At 44.7% G+C, this 19208-nt stretch overlaps 1 protein-coding gene across 3 annotated transcripts in view; it reads right to left on the bottom strand.

Annotated features, from left to right (window-relative positions):
• NUP37 (nucleoporin 37) overlaps window positions 1-19208 on the bottom strand; it is a 62306-nt gene that overhangs the window by 16898 nt on the left and 26200 nt on the right. For all 3 annotated transcript variants that reach the window (XM_029599697.1, XM_029599699.1, XM_029599698.1), the window contains 2 exons: window positions 11448-11542; window positions 6869-6959 (listed from right to left, as the gene is read on the bottom strand). In XM_029599697.1, coding sequence (XP_029455557.1) covers window positions 6869-6959; window positions 11448-11542 — 186 coding nt within the window. The remainder of the gene's footprint in view (window positions 1-6868; window positions 6960-11447; window positions 11543-19208) is intronic.

Below are 19208 nucleotides of genomic sequence, written 5' to 3'. Positions count from 1 at the left end.
TCCTATGTTTTCGGATCTGTCATAGCGGCGGCGTGAAGCAGGGAGTTCTTGGCTTCGCTGGATTTAATGGAAGTGTATCTACACACTGGGATCAGACAAGATAAGGAGAAGTACCTCAGATTCATGATCCTCGAACAGCATTTTCAGTTTTACACCCTTCTGTTCGGTCTAGCCACTGCTCCTACAACTTTCACCAAGGTCATGGTGGTGGTAGCAGTGGCCCTCAGAAAAAAGGGGGTGTTGGATCACCAATATCTAGACGATTGGCTCATTCAAGCCAAGTCAGAGGACCTTTGAAAGCAGGCGGTCAAGGTGGTCCTACCCTGCCTGAGATCCCCGAGCTGGGTGTGAACCTAGCCAAGAGCCACCTTTCTCCTTCTCAGGTCCTGGAGTTCTTAGACGCCCTCTTCGATATGCATGTGGGCAAAGCCTTTCTAACAGGGGACCAAATTGTAAAGTTGTAGTTGCAAGTTTGGAACCTGTTGGAAACCCGAGTGCCCAGGGTCTGGGATTACTTGCAGGTCTTTGGTTCCATGGCCTCGACCTTGTACGTTTGCACATACGAGACCTCTATAAAAAGCATTGCTATCCTGCTGGGATCTGATTTCAGAACAGTTTCAGCTTCTGCTACCACTTACAGAAGTTGCCAGGTCCAGTCTTTGGTGGTGGCTTGGCCGGGACCATCTGGAACGTGATGTGGACCTCGAAGTCCCTCAATGGATGGTAGTGACTACTGACACTAATCTCTCTGGCTGGTGGGCTGTGTGTCGGGCCTAGTTGGTACAGGGCTTATGGTTGGCGGAGGAAGCAACGTGGTCCAACATAGAGACCAGAGCAATGTGGTTGGCTCAGGAGAGTTTTCTTTCCCTGGTGCACAATCGGGCAGTCAGTCCTTTCAGACAATGCGGCGACAGTGGCTTTCATCAACTGTTAGTGGGAACCAAGTGTCGATTGGTGTCTCTAGAAGTGGAAATGCTGATGTCATGGGCAGAGCAACATTTGGCGTCGTTAGCGGCTTCGCACGTAGCAGGGTCCGACAATGTACAAGCTGACTTTCTCAGCCGGCAACATCTGGATCCCAGGGAATGGGCCTCATCACTTACAGATGGGGTAGGCCTCAATTGGATTTGATGGCTACTCAGAGGAATGCCAAAGCCCCGCGTTTTTACAGTTGCAGAAGAGAGCACAGAGCAGGGGGGAGTGGGGGTGTTTGATGCCCTTGTGCTTGCTTGGCCACACAATGTTCTGCTCTACGTCTTTCCTCCCTGGCCTCTGGTACGTAAGATTATCAGGAAGATAGAGGTCCACCCGGGAAATGGTGATTTTTGTGACTCTGGAGTGGCCATGCCACTCTTGGTTTGTGGATCTGGTCAATCTAGCAGTAGACAGGCCCCCTAAGACTCAGTCATCTGCCAAACCTGCTGCGTCAGGGCCCTATATTTTTCGATCAAGTGGATTGCTTTGTCTAGCAGCTTGGCTTTTGAAAGGAGGCAATTAAGGAAGAAAGGCTATCCAGAGGATGTTATTTCTACTCTGCTGCAGGCTCATAAGACCTCTATTTCATTGGCGTACATGCCGCTATGGAGAGTCTTGGTGTATGGAGCGGGGAGTTGGATCCTCGCCGAGCCTCAGTGGCAGAGATAGTCTTTTTGGCAGAAGGGCCTCATGAAACGTTTGTACTTTAGTTCCCTGAGGTTTCAGGTGTCTGCCTTGGGCTACTTGCGGGGCAAGATTCATGGTTTATCTTTGGCTGTGCATCCAGATGTGGTGCATTTATTCTTACAAGGAGCGAAGCATATGCACCCCCCCCTGTTCACCAGGTGTATCCTTCTTGGAGCCTTAACTTGGTCCTCAAGGGCATGTGTGAGGCCTTGTTTGAGCCTCTTAAGAGGGCTACCATAAAAGATTTGACTTTGAAGGTGGTTTTTTGGTGGCAATCCGCTCAGCCAGGAAAGCGTCTGAGCTTCATGCAGGGAACCCTTTCTGCGAATTTTGGATTCTGGAATCTCAGAGGACGGTTCTGTCTTTTCGGCTGAAAATATTTTCAGCATGCCACTTATGTCAGTTGGTGGAGCTTCCGGCCTTTATGAATTTAGGGATTAATGCGCCTCATGCAAAGGAGTTGAGGTGCCTGAATATCAGAAAGGCCTTGTTGCGGTATTTGGAGGTCACCAACAGTTTCCGTTTGTCGGATCATCTGTTTGTGCTGTGGAGTAGTGCGAAAAAGGGTAAAAAAGCATCAAAGGCCACAATAGCGCGTTGGTTGAAGGAGGCTAACTGTTCCGCTTATATCTGTCATGGTCACCCTGTCTCGGATTGGTTGAGAGCTCATTCTACCCGTTCACAGGCAGCCTCCTAGGCTGAGGGCCAACTGGTTTCACCGTAAGAGATTTGCAGGGTGGTTACTTGAAGTCGTTGCATACTTTTGCCAGACACTACCGTTTGGACGTCCAAGCTCCGGATGTCGACAATTTTGGCGGAAGTGTTCTTCGAGCGGGACTCTCACAGTCCAACCCAGGGTAGGGAAGATTTGGTACATCCTAGGACTCTGGACTGATCTGGGTACATATAGGGAAATGAAACTTAGTTCTTACCTGCTAATTTTCGTTCCTGTAGTACCACAGATCTCTTGCCCGGTAGGCAAGATGAGATTTTTTCTGTAGAGTCTGCTCAATCTGTATTTTTTGCTTTGCTGAAGAATGGTATAAAAGTTTCTCTATAATCCTCAAAAAGGGTTCTCTAGATTTAATTGCGAATTTCCCTTGTCCTCTGCTCGTTCTGGGGAAAGAATTTTGGTACAAGTTTTTTTGTCTTACATTTCTGCTTGGGTACTGATAAATACTGAGGAGTTGCAAGTGGCACACCGGGATATAAGGCGGTGACTGAGAAATTTTCTCTGCCTCCATCTGCTGGAAGGGAGGCAAAACCCAGGAGTCTGGACTTATCAGTGGTACTACAGGAACAAAAATTAGCAGGTAAGAACCAACAAAAAAAACCCCAAAAAAAACCCAAAAAACAAACTTTTGACTGCATGCCCCCAAGAACAAGCAGTCAGAAAGAGCTACAGATAAGTTGTAGACGATACTTTAATTAGACTAACTTAATAAATTTGTGACTAGCTTTTGAGAGCTACAATGCTTTAATTGCTTTTAATCTAATCCAGCGTTCCAAAGCACAATCAGGCTGATGCAATATCATTGTGAAAAAAACGTGCATCCAAACTAGGCGCACATTTTTGGAAACTACGCACATCCACCTCTCCTGGGTGCTTGATACAATAGGCAAATGAGCTGCCACACTAAAAGGGGTGCCCAATGGTTAATTTGTGTGTTGCTAGCATTCTGCATCGGGCGCCCAGGAAAGTGACTGAGCATCCACAACAGCCTGGCCAATTTCCTCTCCCCGCCCCTGCAGGGCTGTGCCAGGCTGTTATGGAAGCACAGTCACTTTCCTGACATGTGACAATGAATGGACCAATGGAGTGAATATTAAGTACCCGACACTTAATTTATTCACTCCTTCAAATCATCCCATGACTTGGGATGGATGCTGCTTTCTGTGATTCCTCCTACTGTATCATGACAATACTAATAGGAGGAGTCACAGAAAGCAGGATTTTTGGGGGTTTTTTTCGTGAGCCCTTGAGCGTGGCATGCTTTAATGCCTGCATCTGGGCAGGCGTTAAATTTGTCGTGTTAAAATGGGTACCTTGCCTGCGTTGCAATTTTTGGCATTGCAGGGTAATAGCTAATAGGCACATCTACATGGAATTTGCATGTGATGAGTACTATTAGCTATGCGCTCAATTGGATGTGTGGTTTGGATGTGCTAATTCCCGTATTGCATAGGGCGTAAGTCTAGCGTAGGGTGTGTAGTACCACCTGACGTTTCTGATGGTAAAAGCACGGGGAAACCAGATAGTGTTCCTGCAGCGGCCGAGCAAAATCTAAAGCATAGCCGTGTTCTATTATATTTAGGACCCATTGATCTGAGGTCAAATTGGTCCACTCCTCTAGAAAGAGAGACAGCCTTCCCCAGGGCGTCGGCCGCAAAAGGAATGATTCCAAGAGTGTTGCCAGGCTGGACCTTGATGAGACGAGGACCTGGAAGATCGAGATGAACGAAAACGATTACCCTGAAACCTAGCCCTCTGGGAAAAGGATCCCCTTGTCTTAGGCCTGTCCTCAGGCAACTTATGGACCTTGTTCTCCCCCAGAGATTTAATCAGGTCTTCCAACTGTTGACCAAAGAGTAGCTTTCCCTTGAAGGGCAAGGATCCCAGCTGGGCTTTGGAAGAAACATCCGCGGACCATTTCCTGAGCCAGAGGAGTCTGCGGGCAGAGACAGCCGAAACCATGTTTCTCCCTGAAGTACTAAGAAGATCATAAAGCACATCAGCGCTGTAAGCGACCACAGCCTCCAGCCGACCGGCCTGTGCTGCCTCTGAAAAAGGTGCAGTCGCTTGTAAGTGCTGCACCCAGCAGAGGCTGGCTCTCAGTGCAAAACTACTGCACATGGTCACTCAAACTCCTAGAGCTGAGACCTCAAAAATCTTTTTAAGTTGCAGTTCTAATTTATGATCCTGCAAATCCTTAAGAGCAGTGGCTCCCATCACCGGAATGGTGGTCTTCTTTGTCACCGCAGAGATAGCTGCATCCACCCTGGGCACTTTGAGAAGGTCCAGGGCCTCCTCTGGTAGCGGGCACAATTTGTCCATAGCTCGGCTGACTTTCAACCCCAAATCAGGAGTATCCCACTCCCGAAATAGGTCAGTAACTGACATATGGAAGGGGAATAATTTTGCTGGAACCTGGAGTCTGACCATCACCAGATCCACTGCCCCCATCCGCGAATCTTCCTGAGGGATCTCGATCCCCAACTCCTCCAGAATAGCCGGGATGAGAGGTCTTAACTCATCCTTATGTAATAAACGCACCACCTTGGGGTCATCTCCCTCAACCATAGGTGTTCCTGCATGCTTGGACGGCTGGGTCTGGGTATCCGGGTCCGGGTCTGCATCATGTCCTTGTGGATCATGTGGAGGGGTGTCCCCCCCCCATCCAAGGTATTTGAAGATGTTGTGTTCACCAGATCCGAAATAGATTGGAGAGGACGCTTAGATTTCATGGCTCCCACCATCTGTGGGGACTTGGGCCGCTTATGGGCCGAGCCGGCATCCTTGCCGCAGTGAGACGACCCTGAGGCTGCCTGAAGGCCCCTGCTACCCTGTTTGTTTGCTGTTTTCCGGGCCTTAAAGGCCATGTGGAGCAGCAATACAAAGTCAGAGAAGAATGAAGAATCTTCTGAGACTCCCCCCTCGGGGTCCCTCCCTGATGAATGCTCTTGATCCTCCTGGAAAATGGCCCCCCTGGAGGCCCCAGGCTGTGGTGAAAGAGGTGGAGGGGAATTCCCCTCCCCCAGCGCAGCTTGTTCTTGAGCCCTGAAAACTTGCAATATGGCTTCCGTTCCCGTGCTGAGCAGGAACGGGTCTGAGGGCTTACTGCTAACCTCGAGCCTCTCAGAGTCTCGCCGACGTCAGGAATCAACCCCGCGGGCAGTTTTTGCCGTCGCATGCACGGACGAGCCCTCCCTTCCCGAGAGGCAGTCAGAGCATATCCCGGCTCTAGAGAGCCACGTGTGCTTCCGCACGATGAGCAGGCTGCACCACGCGGCACTGTGAAAGACCAAAAATAGCCCGGGAGCACGGCAAGAAAAGAGCGGATTGCAGCGCAACGTTGGCAAATGGGGGGGGGGGGGGGGAGAGACAGAGAGGACGCTGAGCCGGCAGATAGCAATAAAAAACAAAATTACCTGGTGGGATGGTCCCACCAGGACCTGACAACCCCCTGGGAGGCTCAAAGGGTCTTAAATCTTTTTGTCCTTTTTGGGTTTTTTTTTTTTTCAAAATGTAAGCCAATCAAAATTAAGTCCTTAACCAAAACCAAATCCTAAAAACCAAGGTAATTCAACAGAGAATACTAATTAATCCAGACTCAAGGGATTTGCACCTCCACCATCTGCTGGAGACAGAGAAATACTGACAAACTCTAGGTGGTACCTCAGGAGTATAGGACGGAGTCCATTAAAACTTCTGTCTCCATCTGCTGGAGGGGAGGCAAAACCCAGGAGTCTGGACTGATCCGGGTACGTACAGGGAAATAAACGGTAGCTCTTTCTAAGCAGTAACCATCTGTCAAGATGAAAGTCAATTTCATATTTAACCATGTACTCTGCTAGATTTTAAGAGTGCAGTCCAGTCCAGACATGTTTTTGTAGAAATGGTTAAAATGATGCACCTGAAGCAGCACAATGCACTGCTATACGGCACTGAAATTGATCAGGTTTCTTTCCCACGTCACAGTATTTCTTGCTGGCCTAGGTGCACACTGCCAAAATGTGCATCTAACTGGTCCCTTGCTTTCTAGATGAACAATAAATCAGCTGTAGCCAAGCTGAAAATGTATCATCACTTGTGTAACTGGCATGCTGTGACATTAATAAGAAAGATTTGGGCTTATGTTCCTTAAACATAAGGCAGCAACACAACTAAATTGTATTATGTGACCTGATCTTTTTACAGGTACATGAAAAATTGTATTATGTGTATGAAATGATTGTTGCAGTATGAATATGTGGGATTACAAACCATAATAGAGAATGCTATATTTACTAAAACCGACTTAAGATGACATTTTAACTATGATCAGAGTGTTTAAGTGCCTTGTTTCAGTTCACAAATGAATGGGATCTCTAGAGATTTGTAGCTCTGTGGCTTGCCTAGCACAACTTCTTGCTTGAAAAAAAAAAAAAAACTCTTACAATATTTACCAAAATGTCAATTAAAGAAAAGTAAGCTGTGAATCCCAACCTTGAATTCCTCCTCAGGGTGCCAGCATACACTCATTCCTGGCGAACGAAGGACAAAGGAAGCTCCCTCATTTCCCTCCAAGTCCCAAATTCTAATAATCGTGAAAATATGCAATATTAAAATGGTTTATTGCTACAAGGCTGTGAAAACACATTGGTTGATTAGATCCCTCAGCCCATCCACAGTTATTATTATTCAGTCAGCTGATTTAAAACAGACTGGACAGAGCATTAAGAGATATAATAAATGCCATCTTTTCAATAGACATTAAAATGGAGTGCGCAGGTGAAAAGTGCTGTGCACTGCCACGTGGAAGGTCCCAGGAATGATCCCCCAAGTTGGATCTTCCACACACATAACCCCCCCTCATCCATGGCTAGCCCGGGGATGCCATGGAGGCAGGGTTCACAGCCCCCAAGGATTGTGGGGGTCATGATCATTGTTCAGGAGCAACTCCTGGTGGTCAGATTCAGGACCTATGATTGCAGGGGTTCCAGAAGGAGCTCTTAGCCCAGGACTGTCACTGCAATGACTAGACAAAAGTATGTTGGTGAAGGGCTAAACCGTAATGAATTCAAGAAAGCGCTGAAAACTTACTTATTTCAGGTAGCTTTTAAGGATATTGAGCCTTAGTTAAAGTATGCAGTTTTTAGTTGTATTCCATTTCTTGCCTTATAGTTTTAGGTGTATTTTAGGTCCTGTCTTATAATTAGTAACCTGAGTTGAGCTGTTTTAGATATAATTTGTATTGCAGATCAGTGATATTGAACATTTTACAATTTGTTTTATTTTCTGATCTTTAAGTTTCTAAAGTAATGGCCATATTTCTTATCCCATGCCACTTTAATTTTACGTTATTGATAATATTACTTATTGTATTTTTATTCTTACTTTCATTGAAGTTTTTATTTTATTTGAATTTAATTATTCTCCTTTTTAATTTTAACTATATTGTAAACTGTATTGGTCAGCATTTAATGTTGGTAAAACGGTATATAAAAACGCTAAAATAAATAAATAAATAAATAAATAGGAGAAAGATCCCTGGTTAGTTGCCAGTTTCCAGCCCAGAGTGAGCTGAAAGTATAAAGGAGGAGGATGAGTTGGAGTTCTCCCAGGTCAAAAAGTGATGGCTATGAACAAGACAAGCTGAAGTCCTAGCTGCAGTGTGAAAAATCCCAGGTCCTCTACTCTAGATCTTTCTCATACCACTATGAACTGGGTCTTTACTTTGCTGCATCTTTACATGGTAATTCTTGTGGCATTTGATGTTCTTTAAGGCTCTGTCCTAGCCCCCTCTCCCTTCCTTCTACATGTGCCCTATAAACAAAATCTCCTCCTCTTTTGGTGTCTCCTACCCTTGCATACAGATACAAACCTTCTCTTATCGTCCTCCTTTTATCCTTGCTATTTCTGCAGGTTTCTCTTCCTATCTGAGGTTTCCTCATCCTCTCCCTCTGTGTGACTTTGTGAGTCCATTTGGAACACTTCGATTCTCAACTATTAGCTCCATTATCAGAATTACATTGGGCTTTGATTTGACATTTGCACCTTATACTGTGGCTATTGGTTTGCTTTCCCTCTGTAAAATCTTACTCAGGTCCCGCATCAAACTAACTAACTAAATCCCTTCCTCCTTTCCTTGCTCCTTCTATATTCTTCCCTGATTACCACTGCGTCCTTTTAAAATTCCTGTTTTTGGTCCATTCTGTGTTCCCAAGTGTGCTCCATAATTGCAATCCCTGTTTTTCTTATTATATTCCTTCTTGTCTTTTCAAATCCCAGCACCTGATATTATTGTCATTCCAAACTCTTACTATTCTATTTTCAACCTATTAGGCCTTCCCTTCTGTTGTGCCCCTTGGTGGCCCTCAACTCCAGCCATTTAAAAGCCAGACACATTTGGGGGTGTAAGAATACCCACAGTGAATATTTTTGAAATATACATATACATATATACTTTGCTTATAGGAACTACACAGTATCTTGTCTTGAGATTACATTTTCTCTATTTTGTAAAACTGCAAAGTATTTGATTTATAATGTATGCTGCAAAATGAACATTTTTCCCCTCAATGGAATCACCATTCTCATTTTTCATATGCATTTCCCTTTTTACTTCAGTTAGCATCTATTTATCTGTTTCCATATTTGATATTTTAGGAAAATGCCTTTAAACTAAAGAGGAAAACTTACAAGAATGTTGTCTCATTCACGTCCCCTAGTTAACATCTAACATGAATTCTCAGTTTATTTTCTAGCATCTTCCATAATTTGCTGCAGTTTTAATCACATGCTATAATCAGGGCTTCCCAAAACATGATCTGTGGTCCTTTAAGCTGATGTTTTTTAGAATAAATATATGCAACTTAATTCTATTCTTGATCCAAAATTAGGAAAATATACTGTAGTTTATAAAAAATTCTATGTGGATCTCTTGAAAGCCACACCTGGCAGGGAGAGAGGCTGAGTGGGAAACTCTATTCTGATCATGCTTGCCCCACTGCAGGCACCCCTGTTTTACCCCAAGGCACTAATGGCAATTTTTTTGTGCTTCAGAGCCAAACAGAGCAAGCAGAGTCGAGTAGAATCTCACAGTACTTTGTACATATGTTCTTTTCTCAGCATGCAGCTACAGTCATCCATTTCTATGATTACACCTCTGCCTCCTTTATCAGTCTTCATAAAGTCAAATAGCATCAGCCTTCCTAGAATAAACCTTGTACGGTGCATCTACAGTTCTTGGTGGCAACAGGAATACAATTATGGCTTCAGACAAGTAGGCACACAAAAAAAACAAACGTATCCACCACAACTTATAATAATGATTTAAGGGACCTTCATATCATCCCCTCACTTTGATATCTTTTCGAGCCTTGCGTAATGCTCTATCGATGAATCAAAGGGGTATTCCTTTTAATCATTGGTCCAACATTTTTAACAATTTTTTTTAAACATTTTTGCAAAAACTTTTAAATGTTTAAAAAGTGCACTACTTCCCCGTTTTTTTGAAGTTAATTCATGCCCAACACGGTACTATGTTTCGCAAACTGCTACTTCAGGTACCGTGTTAGGCATGAATTAACTTCAAAAAAACGGGTAGTGCACTTTTTAAACATTTAAAAGTTTTTGCAAAAATGTTTCAAAAAAATTGTTAAAAATGTTGGACCAATGATTAAAAGGAATACCCCTTTGATTCATCGATAGAGCATTACGCAAGGGTCGAAAAGATATCAAAGTGAGGGGATGATATGAAGGCCCCTTAAATCATTATTATAAGTTGTGGTGGAAACGTTTTTTTTGTGTGCAATTGTCAATTCGTATTGCCCGTTAAGGCTTTTTTCTCTATTATTCAGACAAGTAGGAGCATTTCATTACCAATGTCAACATCCCATTTTACATTAGAAATCAGCAAAATTAAAATTATGTTTGCAAATTTTTATAAGCTGAAGTTTAGCTATGTCAAGGGTTGCCAACTCCAGTCCTCAAGACCTACAAACAGGTCTGGTTTTCAGGATATCTATAATGAATCTGCATTAGGTATAAACACAACAGAAGCAGTACATGCAATTCTCTCATATATATATTTAATGAGGATATCCTGAAACCCAGATCAGTTTGGGGCTCTTGAGGATAGAGTTGGCCACCCCTGAGCTATATCAAATGACCTTTGTAGAACAATACTTAAGAGTGCCTGAGAAGCAAAGTTTTTTTTTTAATTTGTTCACAGCAGCACAGTAAAAGCTGCGCATGTATATCTGCATTAATATATCATACAATAAACGATAAGTGGCCAAAGCTTGAAGCTTTGGTAGCTAAAAATCAGTAAATGTTGTCATAATGCCACAGACTTGTATTCTTCCAAATCCTTCTCCACTGTCAATTATTACCTCATCGCAATCGGCACACAGAATACATTTCACAGATTTTTCAGTTGAAATCTCTCTGGCTCATTCTAGTCAGGAAAATATAATGCTAGATTTTCATACGTATGCAAGAATCCATTCACGAGACGTGATATTCAGATGCACACAGCATAATACACTTTTTGGCTCTGTACATGTGCACAATAGCTAGAGAGATGATAAAGGAACACAACAGATAAGATACACTTAACATTTCTACTAAGCAATTGCTGTTTCACAGCTGGGACGCTTCTGGATTGCTTGTTCAGGAATAAGCAGACTTAAATGGTACTGCCTGAGAAAAATACATCCAACATTTTTGTAAGCAAAAAGAAGACTGGTGGATTAGGTGTATCTGGCTTAAAGCACCTGAGGCTAAAAAGTTGATCTATTTTCTCATCCATTCTGTCTCCTTTGCTTAATACTCCTCTGTCCCATATAAAAAATACATGCATTTCAGATTTTACAAGCTACTCCATGCCAGCAAATAGTACCACCCAAAGTTCTGTGCAGGGTCCGCATCATCCACTGCAGTACTAGAAAAGAGCACTAATGCTTACATTGAGACTACTGAAGGCCTTTCTAGTTGTACTGGCTTCCTACTTGATTTATTTGTCAAGGCTACAATCAGGATCAATCTGCTCAAACCAAACCACAACAGGAATATCACCTACCTGCAGGTATGATCATCACTCACACTGGCAATATTCTGGCCGGTGTTAGGAGAAAATACCACATCATTGATGTAACTTGTGTGGCCTTCGATGTCCTGTCAATTAGAGAAAATGATGAAAAGATTAAGGAGGCATGAGTTATTACCTGATAATTTAATTTCCTTGACTCCAGTTAGTCTGGTCCAGTCAAATGGGTTAATCAACATGACCAGCAGGAGACAGAAATTAACAGGTTCACAGATGTCACCCTTATATGCATCTGTGTTAACTTCATCCTGCCAGTATTACTTGTAAGTAGTTAATTTTGGATAATTTAAATCAATCAAAAAAATTCCTTCATCCACAGCAAGAAAAAGTTACACTTCTTCATGGAAGAGATGCACCACAGATGGGCTATCCTCCCCTTCAGCAGGATACTCTTTTTCCTCTTAATCTTCTCCACAAGCATCATCTGGCATTTTCTTAAACTCATCTAGGGAATCCTCTGAGAAATTTTCTTCTTCTATCGCCTAGTTCTCTCCTTTGAACCTTTTTCTGTTCCTGTTTCAGAAGAGAATGGAGGACCCGGAGTGGATCCTGGGACTGAACTCTGTGCCACAGAAAAAGCCTGCTGCAAACATCTAAAAAAATTCTCTGGAGATAAGATGCCTAAGCCTGAGCGGAAGCTTCTATTGCAGGAGAAGCAGATCCTTTAAGTGTTGAGGTCGAACGGGAATCCGTTATAGAACCCCTACATGCTTGTCCCTTGGAGCTGAGAGGAGAGCCCAGCTCCTCTTCACTCCCGCGTGAACCTAAAATGGCCGCTAATCTGGCTTCTGCAAAACCAGCTTTGACATGAGCAGGCCAGGCAGCCTCCTTCACTACTGTGGATCCCCTGGGGAAGCTAACTCGCTGCCTCATAGCTCCCCATCTCCCCTGACACATGCTTGGCACAGCTTAGCTGCTCCCCTCCAATGAAGTTTGTGAAACCCACAGCCTGGTGAGAACATAAGAACATGCCATACTGGGTCAGACCAAGGGTCCATCAAGCCCAGCATCCTGTCTCCAACATTGGCCAATCCAGGCCATAAGAACCTGGCAAGTACCCAAAAACTAAGGACCGGATTTTAAAAGGGGTACGCGCGTAACCCTTTTAAAACCCCCCTGTGCGTGTCGAGCCTATTTTGCATAGGCTTGGCGGCGCGCGCAAGCCCCGGGGCTTGCCTGTGGGGGCGTGTCAGGAGTGACGTGGCGTTTTCGGGGCGTGTCCGGGGGGGTGTTTCCGGCTCAGGGCGTGGCCTGCTGCGCCGGTGCGTAAGTTGCTACTGCCAGAAGGCAGTAGTAAGTTTTAAGATAAAGGTAGGGAGGGGGTGAATGGAAAGTTCCCTCCGAGGCCGCTCCAATTTCGGAGCGGCCTCGGAGGGAACGGGCAGCGCGCGCAGGGCTCGGCGTGCGCAAGGTGCACAAATGTGCACCCCCCTTGCGCACGCCGACCCCGGATTTTATAAGATACGCGCAGCTACGCACGTATCTTATAAAATCCTGCGTACTTTTGTTCGCGCACGCGTAGATTTGTAACCCTAAGTCTATTCCATGTTATGGTTGCTAGTAATAGCACTGTCCCATTGGTTATCCTCCTTCCACCATGTCTCTGAGATGCCAATTAAGTCTATGTCATCATTCACTGCTATACATTCTAATTCTCCCATCTTACTTCTTAGACTTCTGGCATTAGCATACAAACATTTCAAAGTTTGTTTTGTTTGTATTTTCATTCTGCTTTTTAATTGATAGGGATAAGTTAGAATTTTTTTAGCTCAAGTGAGTTTTTAGTTACAAGCACTTGGACTACTTTTCTTATTATTGGAACCTCACTGTCGGGATGCTCTAATTCTAATGCGTCATTAGTATCCTTTGAAGATACCTCTCTCCGAACCATGCGCTGCTGAGCGACTGTCGGCTTTCCCCTTTGTTCTAGTTTAAAAGCTGCTCTATCTCCTTTTTAAAGGTTAGCGCCAGCAGTCTGGTTCCACCCTGGTTAAAGTGGAGCCCATCCCTTCAGAAGAGACTCCCCCTTCCCCAAAAGGTTCCCCAGTTCCTTACAAAACTGAATCCCTCTTCCTTGCACCATCGTCTCATCCATGCATTGAGAGTCCGGAGCTCTGCCTGCCTCTGGTGACCTGCGCGTGGAACAGGGAGCATTTCAGAGAATGCTACCCTGGAGGTTCTGGATTTCTTCCGGTGCTCTGTCACTGTGCTCGGTCACTGTCATCATTGCAGGCAGTGCCTCCTCTATATGTTTAATGGCGCCACCACAGCCAGAAGAATGAAGATGTAACTGCTTACTTCAATTCTGTTCACACCTCCAAACAGTTGATGCTGAGGCTCCCGGCCTGTCGCAGTCCCACGACTGTGCCTCTGGATCCTCTTGCTTTTTTGTTTTTTTAAAACTTTATGCAAAGCTCCAATAAAAGGTCTAGTCAGGAGAGCAGGAGGTCCAGATAGGCAGTGAGCGTGAGGAGACAAATGGTGCATGTGTGTGGAAAAGAAGGATCCCCAAGTCTGGAAGGCGCCCCCTCCCCCCAGGCTCTGCTCAACTGAGGGAAGGAGTATCCAGCTTTCACCTCAGGAGCTGCCTCATTTTTTTTTTTTAAATCAGACTACCCCAGGGCACTGGTCAACTGAGGGAGGGAGAGCTTGTCTTTCATTTCAGGAGATGTACCCAAGCAAATTTCTACCCATCCTAACCATGCCTCGGTCCAAAGTATGGGATGCATACCTATACTATCTGCTGGAGACAGAATACTGGCAGGCTAAGATCAGCATGGATACATATACAGGTGACATCAGCGAACCTGTTAATCTCTGTCACCACCTGCTGGTCGGGGTGCATAATCCATTTGTCTGGACTGGACTGACTGAATGATGAGGTATAGATATTTTTCTGGTTACTTCTGTAAAACAGTGATGAGCAGTCTAATGTTGCATTCAGAGTGAGGACACAGTCAGCTTGTCTGGTATGAGGGTTCTCCTTCACTCTGGCAGGGAAGCTGCCGCTCCCTATCCTGGGGTTCTCCATACTAGGACATGGTGCATACTCCACTGTACTCATTATTCCCAGTTCTTTCCACTACAGCACTACTACTGGAGAAATCGCTGTTCCAGCGCCTGAGGGATACTAGCCCAGCCGGGCTACTTCAACTACTCACGACTGCTACTTCTGGTGGCTTCACCACATTGTCTAATAAAAGATCAATCTCTGTGTTTGTGTGCCCTAAGATGAGCCTGACCTGTGGCCCCTCACGGGACTTCCCCCCGTGGGCATGGTCAGCTGCCACAGTGTCCAAGGGTCCACCCAAACCTCACTAATTATAACACTCACAAAGACCAAGAAACATATAAGTCTGAATAATTAAGGCACTCTTGCTTTAAAAAGTTCTCTTTTCCATGCATCACTTAAAGGTTTCTGATATTCTTTGACAAAGTTTTTTTCTTGATCATAAGCAATTCATCCAGTCACTTTTTAACACCACTGGGGTTTTTGCATCATGCAAGGACCTGTGTTCCAAGCTGGAAGACTCCAGCCACACAATGACTCATTATTTGAAAAGTTCAGATGCAACAGCTCTAAATATGAAGGTCAGTCTGATAAGACTATGCCTTATACATCTTCTCTGCAGGGGCTAATTAGAGAGCACCCACATGCGCTCTAACCAGACACTCTACATAAGATGGCGCTTTCCGAGTTCATTGTAAAAGGATTATAAGATATAAGAGCTAAGATGTGGGTGACAGTGGAGGGCAATGTTAGTACAGAGAAGGGCCTGGTGACTAAAATGAAGAAAGCATTGCTTGTTTTCAAGTGTTTGCATCCTGTGGTGAAAAATACAATGGCTGCACAATTGATTCAACTAACAGTGAAAAGACAGCCAGAATTCTTGTTTTGTCAAAAGAAGAAAGGTTTAATCAGTAAATGCTGACATATTCTGGAAACTCTATGCCATTCATTTATTCTCTTAATGGAAGAACTGACCAGCAGACCTATTAGAAAAAAACCCGATGCTGCATTTTATGCTTCTTTCAAGTAGTGAAAGATTAATATTGTATTCAGTTCTGGTTACCACATTCAAGAAATATATAGAAGAATTAGAAAAGGTACAGAGAAGGGCGACCAAGATGATCAAGGAGATGGAACAATTCCCTTATGAAGAAAAGCTAAGAAGGTTAGGACTCTTCAGCTTGGAGAAAAGATGGCTGAGGAGAAATATAATAGAGGTCTATAAAATGATGAATGGAATAGAATGAGTAAAACTTTAATCCAGACAGGGGGTCTGCTTTAATGGCAGGGGGGGGGGGGAAATTGGACTCAACAGTAACCAACAAGAGCCCTGACCTTGGAGGTCTGAGTAATTGATAAGTAAGGGAAACTAATAACTATGGGAGCTCGCTGGGTAGACTGGATGGGCCATAAGGTCCTTTTCTGCTGTCACTTCTATGTTAAATCAGTTGTTTACTCTTTCAAAACGTATAAAGACCAGGGGACATACAATAATGTTACTGGGTAATACATTTAAAAACTAATAAGAATTTTTTTTTTTGGAATGCATAATTAAGCTCTGAAATTCATTGCCAGAGGATGTGATGAAAGCTATTAGTATAGCTGCATAAAAAAAAAAAAAGATTTGGACAAATTCCTGGAGGAAAAGTCCATTAACAATTAAGAGAGAGTTGCACAAATCCACTGCTTATTCTTGGGATAAGCAGTTTGGAATCTAGCTACCCCTTGGGATCCTGCCTGGTGTACTTGTGACCTGGCTTGGCCACTGTTGGAAGCAGGACACTGGGCTTGATGGACCCTTGGTCTGAACCAGTATGGCAAGCCTTATGTTCTAACATGGTTAAATACAGCTGGGGAAAAGAGAAGAAGGCAATATTGTTTATCTGCAATAGGTTTACACTGAAGACAGCAGTTCAAGCACACAAGTGAGTCATATGACCAAGCTTATTAGCAAACAAATGGAATCTTCCAGAGCACTCCGGAAAGGCAAAAGTGGTAGTTCTTAGCTGTCATGCCAGACCCCACTTCCCATTATATAATTTTGACTGGAGAAAAGAACTACTCCTAAGGTAAGATGGTTGCATTTGTGAGACTGATGAATTACCGTCTTCAGAGAACACCTGTTACAGGTAAGCAGCTCTGCTTTCTCTGATTACAAGCTGTTCTTCTTAGTCACACAAGCAAGACTCCCTGTTTCAGGATTTTCTTCAAGGGAAAAAAAAACAGGCAGCAAAATATGTTAGAAAAACTTTTTATTTTATTGTATTTATTTTATCTAACAATAGGGAAATCATAAAAATAGGTACTAGGAGAGATGGGAGTTAGGCTGAACCCCTCAAAGGGACTGTGGAGAACAGACACTTCAAACCTACTAGCCCTGTAGGAGACCATTCCTATCCTGTTAGATAGTAACGGGATAGGAATGTGTGGAGAGAATTCCTTAATGCAGATAGGCTTTAGTTGGGCAATTTTCAGTCCCCCCCCGCCATGCCTGCAAGTCCATTTTCAAAGGGAAACACTCAGCACTTTGAAAATCTCTTGCTTGGCAGAAACCACAGGTATATATGTATCTATAACGTTTGTAGGTATAAACTCCCCATTGGAAATTATGCATGGGAAGTTAAAAATAAACTCTCCATATGCACTTTGCTGGGAAGGACCCACTACTGGCACTACCCCATCTTCCTCACCAGCAGGGGGAAGAGAACAATTTTGAAAGGAGTTTTCTTCATAGATTAAAATTTGTTTAGCTGTAGAAAATCCTTTCCCTGTACGTACCCGGATCAGTCCAGACTCCTGGGTTTATGCATCCGTGCCAGCAGAAGGAGACAGAGAAAGTTTAACTGAAACTGTTTTATAATCACTGGTACCACCTGCAGTTCCTCAGTATTTATCTGTCTACAGCAGATATGGCTGGTGCATACACCTTCAGATTTCTTTGAGGGGGTTAATAATTTGCGCCCTCCGGTTAGGAGAGTCTGCCCATCCTAGAATCTTAATCTTGTCCTGCGAGTTTTATCTGAACCGTCCTTTCAGCCTATCTGCAGGGCGACTTTAAAGGGTTGAAGGTTGTTTTCCTGGTAGCTATTTGTTCAGTGAGAAGGATATCAGAATTGCAAGTGTTATTTTGTCAAGATCCATTCCTTCAGATTCCAGATTCAGGCGTATCCTTGTGCATGGTTCCTTCCCAAGGTGGTATCATCGTTTCATGTTAATCAGATTGTGGAACTTCTAGCTTTTCCAGATTTGGATGCTTCTGCACCTCATGCGCAAGAGCTCAGACCTTTGGACGTCCGGAGAGCCTTAATGAGGTATCTCGAGGTGACAAATGCCTTTAGGAGATCGGATCACTTGTTTGTCTTGTGGAGTGGTGCGAAGAAAGGTACGCAGGCTTCCAAAGCTACCATTGCGAGGTGGCTTAAGGAGGCTACTGGATTAGCCTACATAATCAAGGGCTGTCAGGTACCTGTCGGTTTGCGGGCTCATTCTACTCAATCGCATGTGGCCTCATGGGCAGAGGCTCAATTGGTGTTGCCACAGGAAATTTGTAGGGCGGCAACATGGAAATCGTTGCATACCTTTTCGCATCATTATCGCCTAAACGTCCGGGATCTGGAAGCTTGCTCTTTTGGTGAGTGTTTTGCGAGCAGGACTCTCCAGGTCCCACCCCAAGTAGGGAGCTTTGGTACATCCCAGGAGTCTGGACTGATCCGGGTACATACAGGGAAAGGAAAATTGGTTCTTTCCTGCTAATTTTCTGTTGTGTTTGTGGCATAGTGTGGACCCTTAGTCGCAGTGGAGATGAATCCTCTCAAGGGGAGGGGCCACGTGGGGAATCCCAGCAATAGGCTAAACTCAGAGAGCAGACACTTGTAGGTGGAAAGCTTTATTGTACTGCTGTAGATAGATGGTATGAGGCAGGAAAGAAAGGCACTGAAGTCCGGCAAGGTGCCAATACGTTCAGACAGTCTCAGATGTAGAAGTCTCACACAGATGTTCAAGGTAGATAGGAACCAGCGGTGCGGGATAAGCCGAGCCTGGTGGGTGGAGTTGGAGAACTGGATCATAGAGGTACTCACTGGAGCGTAGTGCAAGCGTCTTCCTGGCAATGGAGATGGTGGGGCCAAAGGTCTGAGATGCAGGATACACTAGACTGGTTGGCCCTCGAGGAGCGAGTACCTGATAGTACAGAAGATCCTGAAATAAAGAGAGAGATCCCCGAAGAGTGGTTGTCAAGTTGGCAGAAACCCCGAAGGGTTGTTGGAAGCGAGAGGCCTCAGAGGAGCGGGTGCCTAGAGCTTCGTCATGAATGAGATTCCCTGGAGGGTAGCGAGGCTTAGACGCCTCGCTACCTGGAGTTAGCAAGGACTTCGGTGTAGCTACTCTGACCACTCTTAGAGTGGTCAGAGTAGCTACACCGAAGTCCTTGCTAACTCAAAATAGGTAGCATAGCGGAGACTTAAATACCCGGAGGTATTGACATCATGTGGTGGGGACGCCCCCGAGGTTCCTGCCATGTCGTGTACATAGGCGTAGGCAACGTGCGCGCGCGTGCCTAAGAGGCCACGGGAAGGAGCATGGCAGACTGGGACGCCCATGCTGAGTTGGAGACGCCGAGGGTTTCGGCACTCAGCACCGGAGGCAGCCATCTTGCCCAAGGAGGAGGAACAGGGTAGAAAAGAGGTAAGGCAGAGTGGTCGCAGCTGTCTGCTACCGACGGATGC

Source organism: Rhinatrema bivittatum, chromosome 4, assembly GCF_901001135.1.
Source record: "Rhinatrema bivittatum chromosome 4, aRhiBiv1.1, whole genome shotgun sequence".
Taxonomy (NCBI): domain Eukaryota; kingdom Metazoa; phylum Chordata; class Amphibia; order Gymnophiona; family Rhinatrematidae; genus Rhinatrema; species Rhinatrema bivittatum.
This window is presented reverse-complemented; position numbering and strand designations above follow the sequence as displayed.